The following is an 18,149-nucleotide window of genomic DNA, read 5'->3' on the forward strand; positions in this document are numbered from 1 at the left end:
ACGTAAGAGATGTGGGCTTGATCCCTGGGTTGAATAGATCCCCTGGAGGGCATGGCAACCCACTCTAGTATTCTTGCCTGGGGAATCCCATGGACAGATAAGCCTTGTGGAATACAGTCCATGTGGTTGCAAAGAGTTGGACACAACTGAGCATCTGAGTGCATCCATATTATATTAGTTTCAGGTTTACAACATAGTCAATATTTTTATAGACTATACTTCATTTATAGTTATTATAAAATATTGGCTATACACCTTGTATTCTACAATGCATCTTTATATATCATTTATTTTATACATAATAGTTTGTACTCAACAAATACTTCTTGAAGACCTGCTAGGCACTGGGCTAGATTGTTAAATACAATGATGGTGAATGAGAATCATTTACATCCTGGACAGCCTCTCATGCAACAGGCAGGATGCATATAGACGTGTGTATGCGCAGCGTGTAAAAGGACCCCCTCCTTAGGATGTGTGTATGACGCGTGTTTCTGCAGGATATATGTGCTGCCCTTTCGTGCTGGACAAAGATGGAGTCAGTGCTGCCGTCATAACTGCAGAGTTGGCCAGCTTTCTAGCAACCAAGAATTTGTCTTTGTCTCAGCAGCTGAAAGCCATCTATGTTGAGTAAGTTTCTATTGACTATTTAATTGAAGTAATTTTTTTTAAATCAGTTCAGGTGTACAACGCAGTGATTCAGTATATGTCTATGTTGTGAAATGATCACAGCAGATGCAATTAACATGCATCCCCACACAGAAATATTTTTTAATGTTTTACTCTCTTCTTGTGCATGGGATACTCATATTCTTTCTGATGCTCTTGCTTTAGTTATGAATTCTATTTGTTATGAAAGCTAAATAAGAGATCACCTTTCCCTTTTACTACTTAAGCAGTTAATAGTAATTACCATTTGTGATGATGTTAATCCTTAATAAATGAGAATGTTAGTTGCAGAAATGGCTAAGGGAAGAATGTGATTTTTTAAATGTCCAGTGTTGAAAAAGACTAAACGTGTTCATTAAAATCTATTTAGTCTTTGTAATAATTACTTAATTCTGCCTTTCTAGTGCAAAAGCTACCAGACATAAGTTAATGGGAGTGGCATGGCTGTATTCCAGTGATAAAACTTTTACTTACAAATAGAGTCTGAGGGCCACACAGCAGGGCAGTGATTCCTGGGGTAGCTCGTTGGACCTGTTTATTTAATGCTGAATTATTCCTTTGAAATTAGTTGTGGTTGTTTGTTTTAGAATATACTGTTTGATAGGTACGTGTTCAGTGGACACTGGGCACAATTATTTGTTCCTCGTTTGCATGTAACCATGTTTGTATTGATAGGTATGGCTACCATATCACCAGAGCTTCGTATTTTATCTGCCATGATCAAGAAACTATTAAACAATTATTTGAAAACCTTAGAAACTATGATGGGAAGAGTAATTATCCAAAAACTTGTGGCAGATTTGAGATTTCTCACATTAGGGACCTTACAACTGGCTATGATGATAATGAACCTGATAAAAAAGCTGTAAGTAATGTTTTTTATCAGTTAAGTCTTCTCTATTTACTTTTTCACTGTGCTTTGAATAGCTCAACCTATTTAATAATATAATTGAAGCTGATTTTAGGCTTTTTTATAAATAAGCTATTAAAATATAGAGATAATTTAAAGACATGAGCTAAAACTACAGGGATTCTCACTAGTCATCTCGGCCCATGCCATCTTTTAACACAGCAGGAAATTGATACAGTCGGCTCTCGGTATCTTAGGGTTTCACATCATAAACACCGAGGGTCAGCTTACTACACTGGTGCATATGATGGACTTAAGCATCCGTGGATTTTGGTATCTGCAGGGGCTCCTGGCACCCGTCCTCCATGGGTGCCGAGGGGTGACTATACTCAGAAGTAAGACCTGCCTGTGGTTAGAAGCTCATTGGTGATGCTCTGGGTAGATTCTGGGTCTTCTGACTGCAAATGCGGCTTTTCCTCTCTTTCAGCAGTTGAACTTGAAAAGACATCAGAATCACCTGGTGGCCAGGTTAAAACACTGAGGCCGCAGCTCCCCCCTTATCTGCCTTTCTAATACGTGCCCTGCTGATGCTGATGTCACTCGTCCAGCCTTGAGAACTACTGTTTGCTTCCTCCTTAGTTTTACCCTATTCTCTGACTATATGGGAGTCGTTGGGGCTTCCCTGGTGGCTCAGATGGTGAAGAATCCACCTGCAGTGTAGGATACCCAGGTTCAATCCCTGGGTTGGGAAGATCCCCTGGAGAAAGGAATGGCTACCCACTCCAGTGTACTTGCTTGGAGAATCCCATGGACAGAGGAGTGTGGCGGGCTGTAGTCCATGGGGCTGCATAGAGTTGGACATGACTGAGCAACTAACCCTAGTTCATTCATTCACATGGGAGTTGTTAGCTATAGCACATGAGTCCAAGTTCTTCCTGCCATGTGGATCCCCGACTGGAGTCACAAGAAGGCACAAATATGGCAGAAGATAGTATTGCTAACGATGGCCAGTGGGTAGGGGAAGAAGGGTAAGAATATCCTTATGAGATGCTGGACATTTGCCTTACTATTCTCCTTTTTATATTTTTTAATTTGCATCTGCACACAGTATGTTTTTAAAAGGCAAATAGTAGTAAAGGGTTATGAAGAGACTCGGCAGCTCCACCTCCTACCGTTTCATTGCCATGTGTCAGGAAAACCGCCTTCCCTCTTTGTTGCTTCTCTCGTATTTACCACCAGATTTCTAAATAACATGCTCATGTGACTTCTCAGTGTTAGGCTTTATTAATTTTCCATGATGGAGATTGGAGGAGGAAATGGCAACCCACTCCAGTATTCTTGCCTGGAGAATCGCATGGACAGAAGAGCCTGGCAGGCTATATAGTCCATAGGGTCGCAAAGAGTTGGACACTACTAAAGTGACTTAAAACATGATGGAAATAGGGATTTAGTTCTTAGAGTTGCAGCTTTCACAACTCTCTCTTCTCCCCTGTCCTTGCAGTACATTTGTACCACAGGTTTTGGCAACATCAGATTCCAAGCGTGTATTATGATGACTAGTAACTATTGTTTTCTGCTTAACTAAGTAGTGTACTTTGATTAGGTTCCCTTTATATTGTATAAAGAATGATTTTTTTCTGTAATTAATAGCTGCTTTGTTCATTTGCATGGATTTCTGTGTACTCCTCAGCAGTTCTTCCCACATCCTTCAGATAGGTCTCAGTAGGGTTTTCTACCTAGTCCAATGATTCTGTGCTTCTGTTGGTTCCATCTTATTTCCAATGGCCTCCCTTCTGGCCCCTTTCTCTGGGGAGGGCCCACTGCTCTCTGGGTTGAACGCCTAGCTGTCATCCTGGGAATGCTCTTCACTTCTCTCTGGGGTTATATCCCTTGCTCCTGGACCCCTTTTTATAATTAGCTTCCTAAATCACATTTTCTAGTAGCTTCCTAAGAAGACGTGCATAGAGGTAAATTTTTGGAGGTGTTTAGGTCTGAAAATGTCTTACTCTACCCTCACACTTTATGGACTCACAGTTTTGGAAGCATTGCTCCATGTTTGTTAAGCTGTGGCTCATCCATCATTCGTTTGTTCAGGAAATGTTTGGGACCTGCTGTGCGCTGCCTCCAGGGATAAGGATGCCATACTCATTCAGTCCCTTCCGTGCAATTTTTTTTTCCTCTGTGGAAAGTATTAGGAACATTCCATTAAACCTTGGGTTCAGAATTTCGGTGATAAGCTTTTAGTATAGGCCTCCTTTCTTTCATTTTTCTGGACACTTGATTGGTCTTTGTTGGCCTATGGAGTCATTTCTTTCCATCCTGAGAAACTCTTGATTTTTGTCAAAGAAGGAGGCTGGATGGTTGTTTTCCAAATAACCTTTTCCCTCTAATTTTCTGTTCTCCCCTTCTTGACAAGTTCTTAGACGCCGACCCTCCTGGAGTGATGTTCTACTTTCCAGGTTTCTCTCTTCCCATTGTCCATCTGTGTCTTCCTTTCCTACTTTTGGGGAGATTACCTCAACATTAAATGTCTGCTTCTTTGAACATTTCAGTTCTTTTTCTCTATTAAAAGTAATATCTTGTTTCATGTATATTATATCTTATCTCTGTTAAGGATATTAATTACAGCTTTTTTTTTTTTTAATGTAGATCTTTCTTCCTATAAATTGTCTTTATTTCCTTCAAGGTCTTCTGGGCATGCCTCACTGTCACCCTAGTCTCCTGCCTAAGGGTAACAAGCTGGGATGCTGAGTCCCTGGAAGTGGTGGAGAGGTCCACGGGACCTGGGAGGAGGGGTGCTAGTGTTCATCAACATGGGAACTCTGACTTCCTCGCAGTTTTCTCCATGCCCTGCCTTCCGTGATGCCCAGTGTCCCCAACTTCTAAGCTCTTCTGTTTCAGTTATACCAGAGATTTAAGCCATCTCCTGATGAGGTGGTTGGTTGACCACGTGGGCAGAACTTGAGGATCTGGGAGGATCCAACACCTCCTTTCAGCTGCTGCCTTTGTCTCTCTTTGCCTCATGCCTGCCCTTTGCAGTACCCGGTGCCCCGGTTAGGGAGCTTTGCCCGGGCTCTGCAGAGCATCCTGCCTCGGTTCTTGTCTGCCTGTTGTAGGCACTCCCTGGTCATTATCCTGCATCCCAGCAGGTCCCTTCCACCCCCTCATCTGGTTTCTGATTGCCACGATTGGTTGGCAAACCCCTCAACAGCTGCTTCTTCTTTGCCCTTGTGTGCTTTTTTTATTTTAATACTTCGGTCACTTTAGTAGAGTTTGAAGATCAATCAGCCATGATACATATACCAGAAGCTTTTGAAAGTGAAATAAGACTATTTCACTGTTCTGTGGGGTTTCGTAATGCATTATTAATCGGTTTAAAACAATTTCTTCAGAAAGGGTGTGTTTTGGATTTAGAAAAACTTTTAGTAGCTTTAATAGAACTACAGAGGTAAAAAGTAGTCTACAAAGTTACTTTATTTTCACAAATGCCTTATTATTATTTATTTCATTTATACCGAGTACATTTTCTGACTTCCTCAAATGTGTTCTTCTTTTTTTTGCATTTACTTTCTTGCTTATTCGGGGGAAAATATTAGTTAGGTGAAAAACAACTTATGTTGCTACTTACTAACAAACTTATAACATGAAAATTAATTCCTAGATTCTCCCGACTAGTAAAAGCAGCCAGATGATCACCTTTAGCTTTGCTAATGGAGGCGTGGCCACCATGCGGACCAGTGGGACAGAGCCCAAAATCAAGTACTATTTGGAACTGTGCGCCCCCCCTGGAAACAGGTATGGATGGCAGCAGCTGTAGTTTTTATTCCTTAAACTTCCTAAATTCTCTGCAGACACTAAGTAAAATAGCTCATCTTTCCAGTATGTAGTTTAAGTAAGAACGTTATTTCAGAACTTGCAGCAATATTGTGATTTTAACAGCTATTTGAAGTGTCGAGGAACAGGAGTGCTTACTTCCTACTTATTTCCTTCTAAAATTTCCCTGTATGGGAAAACATCCTAATTTCAGTAATATTGATAAAATTTCCTTTTTCTAGTACTTTTTACTTGAGGCTGGCACCAGTGACTTTTTCTCCATGTCTCTGGTACAAATGAACTAAAATCTATTAATGAATTAATGGATTAAATTAATGAAATTAATGAAATCCATCCAATGAATTACAAATCCATCAACAAATATCTTTGAGCATCCATCGTAAGTCATGCTGGGTTTTGGGGCAGATAAAGAGCCACAGCAGAAAGTGTCCTCACCACCGAAGAGCTGATGGTCTAGTAGCTTCAAGGTCATGTTTTGTGACCTTGTAAAAGATTTGGACTATAAAGAAACCTGGGTGCCAAAGAATTGATGCCTTTGAACTCTGGTGTTGGAGAAGACTCTTCAGAGTCCCTTGGACTGCAAGGAGATCAAACTAGTCAATCCTAAAGGAAATCAGTCCTGAATATTTATTGGAAGGACTGATGTTGAAGCTGAAACTCCAATACTTTGGCCACCTGCTGTGAAGAACTGACTAACTGGAAAAGATCCTAATGCTGGGAAAAATTGAAGGCAGGAGGAGAAGGGGACGACAGAGGATGGGGTGGTTGGATGGCATCACTGACTCAACAGACATGAATTTGAGTAAGCTCCGGGAGTTGGTGATGGACAGGGAAGCCTGGCGTGCTGCAGTCCATGGGGTCGCAAAGATCAGACACGACTGAGCGATTGAACTGAAAGGGTTTGAGTCACTCAGTTTCCAACACCTGTAACATTTGGAACTTTATCAGCCATGGTACATGTAGCTAGCACATGTAAATGTAATATTACACGCATTTAACGGTCGCTTAGCTTTCACTTCTCTATTCAGAATACAGTTCAAAATCAGGAAATTTTTTTCTTAAGTGAATTAAGTCAGTGCTACCCAACGAAAATAAAGTATGAGCCACATATGCAAGTTGAAATTTCAGTTCAGTTCCTCGGTTGCACCAGCCACATTGCAAGTGCCCCATAGCCACGTGTTACTACTAGTGACTGCTATAGTGGACAGCATGAGTCTTTCTAGGTGGTAACGGCACATACACCCCAGAGCATTGTTCAGAGGGTTTTTTCTGGCTTGTGAACCAAATTTTCATTATGTGGAAATAAGAGCAGAGGAAATTTTCTGAGCATCCTAGATTAGCCAGCCAATGACAGATTAAATGTAGCCGGTTAGAGGGGCCGGGGAAGATTTGTTGCAGTTGGACTTTCCTCAATCAGGGAGAAGTGAGTGCTGAAAGCAGAGCAAGAAATAGTAAAACAAAACTATAAACCTTGGGTACAAGAACTCAGAATATTCACCTGTCGGGGAGTTTATCATAAAGGAAATAGCAAGCTGCATCCAAATGAACCCTGAATCTTCTGAATAATTCTCATGTCTCATTCTTACTTAGTGTTTCCATATTTCTGTGACTCACTGTTTTGGAAACAAATGAACATTAAGTCCAATTTAAAAATGTATATGCAGCTCTGCTGCAGGAGGTTCAAGTTTGATCCCTGGTTGGGTAGCTAAGATCCCACATGCCATGCAGCATGGACAAAAAATTTAAAAAACAAAAAGATCTATTTTCTCTATATATTTATCTTTTCCTTTTCATTATCCTGTGAAAATATATGTAATGTTTTTTTAAAAAAAAACTTTCTTTTATAGTAACAATACAACTTACTACTCAAGGGTCTATGGTATTTATATTTTTCACATGGCTTATTGAGTGGACTTAAATTCAAATATTAGTTTCTAAATTGCTGAAGATACTTTGAAAGTTTACCGTTTTATTATCGTCATTGGGAAATGTCTAATTATAAGTCTGTTTTATCTATTATCAACCCTCCAATTGTTTGCACGTAAATGAGTATTTTCCACATGCTTAAAATCTTGATTTCGTTAAAGAGATCTAGTTCCCTAGATTTTTGTTTATACTTTAGTTGTGACCTTTTTGTTCCCAAAGTAAAATTAAAAAGATAAACAGGGGATCTGAGTTCCTGGTGAGTGACCAGCAGGCCCACTAGGAGGCGCTCCCCATCTCTTCCATCCTAGGAAGGCCTTACACATGAGGCTTCAGCCAAGCCCCTAATAGTTTGAAGACAGACAGGATCAGAAAACTGGGACGTTAGTCCATAGATATGATGTCTGGACTCAAACAAGGCATCAGCATGCCTAACGCAACAGCCATAAAGCCATGGCTAAGGTTTCCTTATTTTCTGATAATGCTAAATATTATTAATATATTTTATATCATGAGTTCTATTCATTTGTAGAATTCCACAGCCCACTAACTCTTTAGAATAGAAAATCTTTTTTCAAATATAAGTACTACTTTAAAAATTTTTTGTTGGGGTTGATGTCTTTGTTTTTTTTTTATTATTATTATTGTTTTTTGTTCGGGGGGGGGGGGGGGGGGTGGCCATGCCACACGACTTGTGAGATCTTAGTTCCATGATCAGGGTTTGAATCTGCACCCTCACCAGTCAAAGCATGGAGTCCTAAACCACTGGACCACCAGGGAATTCCCTTGATGTCTTTAGTCTTGTCCAACTTTTTATTTTGAAAAATTTCAAACCTATAGAAATGTAGAACTAATGTAGTGAATAAGCACATACTCCTCACATAGACTCAGTTCAGTTCAGTTCAGTCGCTCAGTCGTGTCCGACTCTTTGCGACCCCCATGAACTGCAGCACTCGAGGCCTCCCTGTCCATCACAAACTCCCAGAGTTTACTCAAACTCATGCCCATCAAGTCGGTGACGCCATCCAGCCATCTCATCCTCTGTCGTCCCCTTCTCCTCCTGCCCCCAATCCCTCCCAGCATCAGGGTCTTTTCCAATGAGTCAACTCTTCGCATGAGGTGGCCAAAGTACTGGAGTTTCAGCTTCAGCATCAGTCCTTCCAGTGAACACCTAGGGGTTGGCAAACTTTCTGTAAAGAGCCAAATAGTAACTAGTTTAGGGTTTACAGACCACACAGTCCTTATGACGACAATGCAGCTCTACTGTTGTAGATGGAAAGCACCCACAGACATAAAAGAGTGGTCGTGGCTGTTTCCCAACAAAACTACTCAAACAGGCCGAAAGCCATAGTTTGCCTACCCCAGCCTAGTCTCAGCAGTTGCTAATGTTTGGCAATATTTGCTCTCATTTTTCTCAGCCATTTGAAAATAAGTCACAGACTTTAATACTCATCTGCTAAGAACAAAGACCCTCCCTTACTGTCTCAAAAATTAGGTCATAATTATGCCAAGCAGGGTTCTAACATAAACAAAACCAGCAGGAGGTACATGGTAAATTAAATTCATCGATGAGTTTTAGTTTAATGGATATTGTTTTTTTTTAAAAAAACACAGTAATCATTAGTGAGTGTGCCTTCCTGAGAACTGTTATTTTCCTCAAAGCACATTTTTGGAGAAGGAAAAAAAGACTTGTGTAATTCATATATATTTATGAAGCATAATTACTTTATATGTTACCAATGGGGATAAAAATAATTACAATGATAGCTACATCTATTGAGGTTTTTGGGCCAGGTGGTGCTAATTGCTTTATATAATTTATCTCAATCTATACAACAACTCTCTTGAGAAGATAGTCTTTATTTCAGTTTTACAAGTGAGAAATCTGGGCCTTTGAAAGGTCAAGTCACTTGCCCAAGGGCACAGAGCTAGTAAGCAATAGAACCAGAATTACTGTCTGTAATAAAATGGATTGTTTTAGTTGTACTGGTTAACTGTTGCAATGCAAGAATGATCTTAACTAATTACAAAGATTGCCCATTTTGTTCAAGATGGTCAAGTATAAAGTGTTAAAAGTTTGAATTGAGAGATTTAAATTCTTTTTTATTGAACTCCTTGGTTTTAAGTACAGTAACTCACATCAGCTAGTAGCCTGATACATAAGCCTGACACATAAATTAGACACATGTCTAATTATAAGTCTGTTTTATCTGTTAATCAACCCTCCAGTTGTTTGCACATAAATGAATATTTTTCACATGCTTAAAATCTTGATTTCGTTAAAGAGATCTAGTTCCCTAGATTTTTGTTTATACTTTAGTTGTGACCTTTTTGTTCCCAAAGTAAAATTAAAAAGATAAACAGGGGGTCTGAGTTCCTGGTGAGTGACCAGCAGGCCCACTAGGAGGCTCCCCATCTCTTCCATCCTGGGAAGGCCTTACACATGAGGCTTCAGCCACGCCCCCAGTAGTTTGAAGACAGACAGGATCAGGAACATGCATGTCCTGCAAGACCAAGGACTTGCAGGAGATATCTATAATAGCTCAATGGGATTTATTGACAACTGGAGTCATGAAAGTTTTCTCTGCACTGTTAGGTTTGGACTCTGCAGAACTTTTAGGGACGCTAGGCTACAGATTGTGTGTTTTGAAAATTCTTATGGGACTTCCCTGGTGGCCCAGTGGTTAAGACTCTGCACTTCCAGTGCAGAGGGCAGGGGTTCAATCCTTGGTCAGGGAACTAAGATCCCACATGCCTCACATGGCCAAAAAAAAAAATCTTATGAGAAGTGCAAAGGGGTGGTTTTGTTTATAGTAGAGACCTTGGGGAAGCCTTTGGGGAAAATAATGAATATTGTCTCATGGGCTTTTTATCCACGCCACAGATGTGTTCCCATGCTTAAGTAACTGGAGTTCTGTCTGATTTAACTCTTCACTTAAGAGTAAATATCAATGTTGCTTGATGTTGGGAGTTTTTAAAACATGTTCCAGAATGATCCACTGACTTGGAATTTTTTTCCCCCTTATTTTGCAGTGATCCCGAGCAGCTGAAGAAAGAACTAGATGAACTAGTTAGTGCTATTGAAGAGCATTTTTTCCAGCCACAAAAGTATAACCTCCAGCCAAAAGGAGAGTAAACCATCCCAGCCTCGGGCATAATTACATTTACCTACAACTAAGCTGAACTTGATTTCTTAAGCAATGTTTTTGAGGGCCAAATAATTTAAAGTATTGCTAAAAGTAATTTTTTTTTTTAATAGACCTGCATTCCTCCTTATTTTATGTTTGAATTTGAAGGGAAATAAAGAAAGATGGCCCAATCTAACAAACCAACATTCCTTTTAAAAGGCTGAGCCTGGACATCATCTGAATTTAAAAAATGAAGGTTTTAAAAATAATTAACCTTCAAAAAACATGTTGTGATTAATAAGCTTTCATTAGAATAAATACCAATTATGTTTGTCCTCTCAAGTTCATTTTATATGTAAGTGAAACAGCCATAAAGCCTATACAGTTACTAAATTCTGGGCTGTCATATCTAAGTTAGCCACTTTTATATATGTATATATTTGCATTTCTGTCAAGTCCTTATAAATGAACAGAGCAAATGTTGTGTTTTAGGGAAAATACAAATCACGGGAACCTATAAAGTTGAACAAAAGATACTTTAAAAAGGTGAAGTTTTTTGACCTAAAACTTTATTTCTAATTATGCACCATTATACATTGTGTAGGTGGTAGGAAAAAACAGCTTAACCATCTTTGTGTGGTGTGTGTTCATTTCCTTATTTTAAATCTTGAATCAAACAGTTGGTTATTTGACACTTGCAAAGTAGATTACTGTAATTTTTTTTTTTTGCTTTAGTACATTTAAATGTAATCTTGGTACTAAAGTAGCAAGGATTATAAGCAATAACTTCGTGACTGACCTTGATTTTTTTTTTTTGCCTTGTTTTTATGTGATCACAATCTAAAACCAGACGTTTCCAGGTTCATTATTTGATCTGTGTCTCCTTATCACTGATGGCCTTATAACCTTCCAAATGACTCCCAGCAAGTACCATGACCAAGGACCAAACTGTTCTTTATATACTTTATATATTTTGTGTGATTTTTTTATTTTTAAAGCAAATGATTGCCTATTATTCTTAACTTAAATGGTTATTAGAAGTTTCAGAACAATGAAAAATTACAGGTCTATTGTCAATCATGTTTCCAATGTGAAGGAAAGAATATCTGTATATCCTCATAATAATATAGTTTGTCACCTACCAGCACTTTTAAAGTACAATATTCCATATATTCTATCAGCTGCTTCATTGTAGATGCAATATTTATTTTTGTTTGATAATGTTTTCTAGTCTTAAACTGTACTCTGGAAAAAAGAAATTTTAGATCTGAGCACATAAATGGTACTCCATCACAGAGCTTGTCTCTGGAAATTGGAAGGTAATTTAAGATCTAGTCCTGCTTAAGTGATCTCAGGGTCTAATTGGAGAGCTAATACGCAACTACTGATTACAGTATTTACTCATTCTATGGCTGAGTTATTTGCAAAGTACTCAGAGTTGAAAATTGTGAGAAAGGAATTCATTCTGCCCAGAGGAAGCTTCACCTTCAGGAGCAAGTAGCCGCTGAAGATGGAGAAGGAAGTCTTCCAGGCACAGAGGACAGCAAGAGGAGAAGTGTGGAGGTGCTGGGGGCCTAGTTGTGGTGGGCTGGGGGGTGAAGGCAGAAGCCAGATGTACATTTCAGTACCTGCCCCACTTCTCCCCATGAGCAGGGAGTGGGTGATTCATTTGGACCTAGAGGAGATCCTCCTCTCTTTCCAAGTATCTCTTGACTTTTTCTTGTTACTGTGGGATGCAAGATAGCAATGTGCGGGGCATAAAACTTGCAACATAAGGCCCCTGCATTCTAGTCTTGGTTCACTGGGAACCAGCTCTGTGACCGTGATCAGGTCACTTAGCCTCCCAAAGCCTCCATTTTGTTATTATTTACAACTTTATTTTTTTTTAGGGCAGTTCTAGGTTCACAGAAAAATTGAGAGGAAGATACAGAGATGTCTCATACCCACCCTGCCCCGACATATGCCAGCCTCCCCCATCCTCAACACCCCCCACCAGAGTGGTACATTTGTTACTATCGATGAACCTAGATTAATGCATCATTATCATCTGAACTGTGGAAACAAGAAAAAGATCAGTGAAGGAGTGAGGAATAAGTAGGCAGAGCACAGAGGATTTTTATGGCAGTAAAAAATTTTTTCTCTATGATACTGTAATAGTGAATACATGTCATTATACATACATTTGTCCTAATCCATAGAATGTACAAAACCAAGAGTGAATACTAATGTAAACTATGGACTTGGGGTGATAATTTTGTCATTTTTAAAATAAAGAGATTTTACTAAATGGTCTCTGAGGTCATTTCATGCTGCAGGTCTTTATATAAAAATCCATTAAGGGCACCATCAGCAATCATAAATTGTCAGCAGTTCTCTTTGGCAGAATGCTTAACTAGCCCTCTTAAAAGAACTAACGTCTGAGATGGGGGGAAACATTTTGTACCACAGAGACAGGCAGCCTTGGGTTCCTATCCCGCCTAACCTTACAGCCTGGAGGGAGGGTTGGGGTGCTGAAATTGGGTTTGAGGAAGGTAGAAATGGGTGACATGCAGATGTCAGGAAACACCGGCATGCTCTGCAGGGGTGGAAGGCAGAAATGGGGGCTGAGCGCTGTCCGGCAGCCCCCTCTGCCTTCTAGCTGAGCCTGCTTGGGGAAGACGGTACGATTTGATATAGGGATGGCAGTCGCCTTCTCTTGATTCCTGGAAAGAACAAATCCAAGTGAAGTCCGAAAGTCTGACTTGTCAGAGGAAATGCAGGCCAACTGTTTTGGTTTTTTTCTTTGTGGTGTTTCTGAAATAGAGACCTTTATTCTTCTCTCCCATAAGAAGCATTGTCATTACCTCTCATTAATTTGTCTCATCGATTTAATTCTATTATCATGCTATTAAAGGAAAGTGTTATTATTTCTTGACACTGGAAACATGGTTTTAAAAAGAAATACTTAAGTAATGAATCAAATGCATGTGTGCTACTTTAAAGAAATTTTGAGAGGATGGCATCTAAATCGTGTTTATAATTTCTACTTCCTCAGAGCTATTTGTGTATTCATTATATGTTCACTAATTGAGTCATGCTTTAATTTTGCTATGAGCCAGGCACTCTTCTGGATCGTGATAATAAACTTGCATTTGTGACCTCAAGTAGTCTAGCCGAGGAAATTCATATGGACACATGTGATTGCTGCATGTAGTAGTCAAGGGTTTGAATTATGGGCAGGCAGTTCTGTGATATCCCCCTTTGGCCTTGTCTTTTTCAAAAACGTCAAATTCGAACTCCTAACATTTTTGCTCAAAATAATTTGACTCTGGGGGGCTGTTTGCGTGCCATTTCCCTGCATCATCCCTCTGTCCTGTTCTTGCTACCAACACACTTTGTGTTGAGTAACTCAACCATTGAAAGCAAGATGTCACACTCTCTAGGCAGATGGGAAGCAAGAATTAAAATAACGCTCCTTCTAGAGACTTCCCCATGTAAGCACAGGGCAGTAACTACTCAGATTCACTGGAGGAGAAAGATAGCTGTCTGGAGAGATGAGGCCCTCCAACATGAGCACGTGGTGACCAGGGTGGAGAGCAGTGTTGGGGAATCTAGTTCCTCCTGGCCTGGCTTACTTGTGCAGGTCCTTGAAATTAAAGTTTTCGAAACAGTGGCCACTTCCCATTTGTGTCCAATGAAAGCCACTTTCGGTGTTTGCCGCGAACCTGTCCATAACGGACTCAGGCACCCAGAGCCAAGACTTGGCTCCAGGTCAAATAATCATTTGAAACCATTTCAAAGTAGCGTTGTGCAACTTCCAAAGGGAAGTTACGCTTGCAGTTTACAGAGATGAAGGGACCTGATTGTGTCTTTCAAGTACATTGTTCTGAACTATTTCACCTTAGCTATTTTCCATAAATCTCTAGGTGGCAAGAATGAAATGTAGCTCCATAGCTGATAAGTGTTCCTAAAACAAAAGTAAACTTTAGGTGGAGGCTTGAGCTAACTTGAGATAAATTCTTTCCTGGTCCAGCAGGCTTCCTTATTTTTCCCTCTGAACCCTAAGTCGGTTTATTCCCTGAGGTGGAATCATCCATTCTCTGCCCTCTGAAAGTGCCTTTATGCTCAAGGCTGTCATTGTTCTAAGTGCAGGACTACAGACTTCTCCCAAGTTCCAATCCCATATTACCGCCTGCCTCCTTGGGCTTTCCTACTCAGTTCAGTTCAGTTCAGTCACTCAGTCGTGTCTGACTCTTTGCGACCCCATGGACCGCAGAGCGCCAGGCCTCCCTGTCCATAACCAACTCCCAGAGTTTACTCAAACCCATGCCCATCAAGTTGGTGATGCCATCCAGCCATCTCATCCTCTGTTGTCCCCTTCTCCTCCTGCCCCCAATCCCTCCCAGCATCAGGGTCTTTTCCAATGAGTCAACTCTTCGCATCAGGTGGCCAAAGTTCTGGAGTTTCAGCTTCAGCATCAGTCCTTCCAATGAACACCCAGGACTGATCTCCTTTAGGATGGACTGGTTGGATCTCCTTGCAGTCCAAGGGACTCTCAAGACTCTTCTCCAACACCACAGTTCAAAAGCATCAATTTTTCGGCGCTCAGCTTTCTTTGCAGTTCAACTGTCACATCCATACATGACCACTGGAAAAACCATAGCCTTGACCAGACAGACCTTTGTTGGCAAAGTAATGTCTCTGCTTTTTAATATGCTGTCTAGGTTGGTCATAACTTTCCTTCCAAGGAGTAAGCGTCTTTCAATTTCATGGCTGCAGTCACCATCTGCAATGCCCTCAAATTACATCAGTGTAGCCCAACTCCAAATCTGTTTTTCCTCTTCAGTTAGTTCCTCAGATGTCCTTCCTCCAGTCTAATCTGTACACAGCCACCTCAAAATACCTGCCTGGAGTCTTTGGGGATTTTAACCTGTGACTTGCCCCCTTTCCCTTTTAAACTTATGAAAATTTCAAATGTGTACGAAGAATCATACAAGGAGCCTCCCAGTGCCCATCACCCAGCTGTAGCAAATCATGGCCAATCCCATTACACTGAAGTCTCCCTCTTGCCCTATCTCTCTACAGGACAATTCTGAAGCAGATCCCAGACCTATCTTTGTAATTATTTCAGTATATATCTATAAAAGATAAGGACATACTGACTCACACATGCACACACACACATACCACCATATTACTCTGTTACACTTTAAAATGTTTACAACTCCTTAACGTCATCAATTACATAGTCAATGTTCTAACCCTGTCATTTGTCTCATATGTGCTGTTTAGTCTTTGCTGGGGAAAAAAAAAGTATGTTATTCTCTTAGTTGTGTCTGACTCCTTGCAACCCCATGGACTATAGTAGCCCACGAGTCTCCTCTGTCAGTGGAGTTCTCCAGGCAAGAATACTGGAGTGGGTAGCCATTCCCTTCTCCAGGGGATCTTCCTGACCCAGGGGTTGAACCCGTTTCCTGCCCTACAGGCAGATTCTTTACCATCTGAGCCACCAGGAAAGCCTCTCTTTGTTGGAATCAGGGTTCAGATAGTATCCACTTCCTGCATTTGGTTAACACGTCTCTTAAAATATCTTTTAATTTGTAAATTCTTCACCTTTTTTTCTTTTTAAATTTATTCCAAACGGAATGATTTGTCCCATAGGGTTTCCCACATTGTGAATTTCACTAACTGCCTCCTCATCGTGTGTGTAACATGTTTCACTGTGCCCTGCAGGTCAGGTAAGGTGGTATGGAAGATGGAGAAGCCTGATCTGATTCAGGTTTGATTTTTGTGGAACTTGGGGACAAGGGTAACCGAGGTGAATGTAAAGCTTATGCTGCCTTCTGTGCTGTGAGCAATACAGTCCTTTGCCTCTGACTCAGCAGCCTCACATGTCTTCTACTTGTGTCCATGAATCAGTGACAGGCTAACTCATTAGCCTGCAAACAGATAAATTCTCAGACTCTTCACAGTTCATAACAATAAGAAGAGGGAAGTTGTACTACCAAATATTAGGATTTATTATAAAGATACAGTGATAAATTTGGCAGAGAGATGAACAGATAAACCAATGGAAGGAAATAGCACATAATCACATGTATGTAGGAGAAATTGGTATATGACCAACATGGCATCATAAGTCTATCTGTAAGGGAGAAACTATTGAGTTAAAAACTCTGCAACAATTAACTATTCAGTTGGAAAAACTAAAATTAGATCCCTACCTCAAACCATATCCAAAGCCATATGGAAAAGTAAATCGTAGTTGGATTCAAGATCTAAATGTGAACACTTTTAAAATTCTGAGAAGAAATTCACAACATTGTAAATCAACTATACTTCAATTAAATAAATATTTTTTTTAAAAAACTACCTGTTGCAGGCTAAAAAAAAATTTTAGAAGAAACCAATTGTAGGAGATTGTCTCTATGATATCACGGTAGAGAAGGATTTCTTAAAGGAGGCATTAAAAACCCAAACCATAAAGCAAGAGAGTCAACCACATTCATATAATAAGAGCCATTATAAATAGAATTAAAAGACAACCCACAGTTTGGGAGAAGATATTTGTAACTCTTCTAACAAAATTGGTGATGAGTTTTTATGTTACTTTTATTAACTTTGAATCCTACACAAACTTGTAAGCATAAATCCATTTTATACACTCATGTGACACAGATTTTGAATTTTGATGAAGAACCCACTCTCCTCACAAGTGATCCCCAGCCAATCTCCAATCTCTACCCAGTGTCTCAAGCAAACTACATGCTTCTCTGATTCTGGACCAGAGAGTACATTCTTTTTCTGGTTTCCTTTTCACAGAGGCACAGTCCTTTACAGATGTCTTGGGCACTGGGATTAAGATAGGATACCATGAATAGGAACAAGAAACTAGAAAAAAGGACCCAATAAAACTATTAGGGGAGAAAAAATAAAAAACAAAACAACTGGGTCAGTTCCACCTCCCTGCCTCCTACCAGTCCAGGGCCACATTTCCAAGCAGCCATGTGTGGTGTGTGTGCGTGTGTTCGTGTATGTGATATGTTATACCCCAGCCCCCGAGACCCACACCTGGTCTCATACCTCCCTCAGGCCATAGGTCTCCAGGGGTCGCTTTCTGGTTTTCTCAGTTTATGGAGGAAAAATTTTTTTAACATGTAGGAGATGTATTTTATTTAGAATTCAACTATACATTTAAAAGCATTTTGTTCCATTTTATCTAGCACTAATGTCCATTTGAGTTGTGAACCTCCTGCACGCCTGCTCGCTCCACACGCTGCCAGAACTGGCCCAGCCCGGGTGGGTAGTGGGCAGTGGGTAGTGGGCAGTGGGCAGTGGGCACTGGGCAGTGGGTAGTGGGTAGTGGCCCACCCCACTACCACCCAGCGAAACCTCATTAAGGGAGAACAGGGCCCAACGGAATTTTGAAAGACTTTTAAGTTGTAAAATTTTAACTTGAAAAATGTTACTGGCTTTGAAGACACTTTCCAGTCCTGGCTGGAAAAACTTTGACCATTTAAAACGGAAAAATGTTTCTGACTTTTTCTTTATAGCAATCATTACACTGCTTCTGAAGCAGCGTAAATGCTGAATTCCTGGAGTCTGAATTTCCAAAAAGATTGGGGTTACTTGAAATAGACTATTAGGTTAGTATCCTGTTCTCCCTACAGAGAGATGAAAGAGGAAAGAAAACTGATAAGTCCAGACAGGAAGATGAAGCAGAGAAACTGGAGCACTGAAATGTAACAATATGGCAGCGCCGCTAC

At 40.3% G+C, this 18,149-nt stretch overlaps 1 protein-coding gene across 1 annotated transcript in view; it reads left to right on the forward strand.

Moving 5' to 3' along the window:
• PGM2 (phosphoglucomutase 2) overlaps positions 1-12,701 on the forward strand; it is a 37,942-nt gene extending 25,241 nt beyond the window's left edge. Inside the window, exons 11-14 of the mRNA XM_043871068.1 lie at positions 501-630; positions 1,345-1,534; positions 5,181-5,314; positions 10,310-12,701. Of these exons, the coding sequence (XP_043727003.1) occupies positions 501-630; positions 1,345-1,534; positions 5,181-5,314; positions 10,310-10,412 (557 nt within the window). The 3' untranslated portion in view covers positions 10,413-12,701. The remainder of the gene's footprint in view (positions 1-500; positions 631-1,344; positions 1,535-5,180; positions 5,315-10,309) is intronic.
• Positions 12,702-18,149: the final 5,448 nt, after the last annotated feature.

The sequence above is a fragment of the Cervus elaphus genome, chromosome 17 (assembly GCF_910594005.1).
Source record: "Cervus elaphus chromosome 17, mCerEla1.1, whole genome shotgun sequence".
NCBI classification, from domain to species: Eukaryota; Metazoa; Chordata; class Mammalia; order Artiodactyla; family Cervidae; genus Cervus; species Cervus elaphus.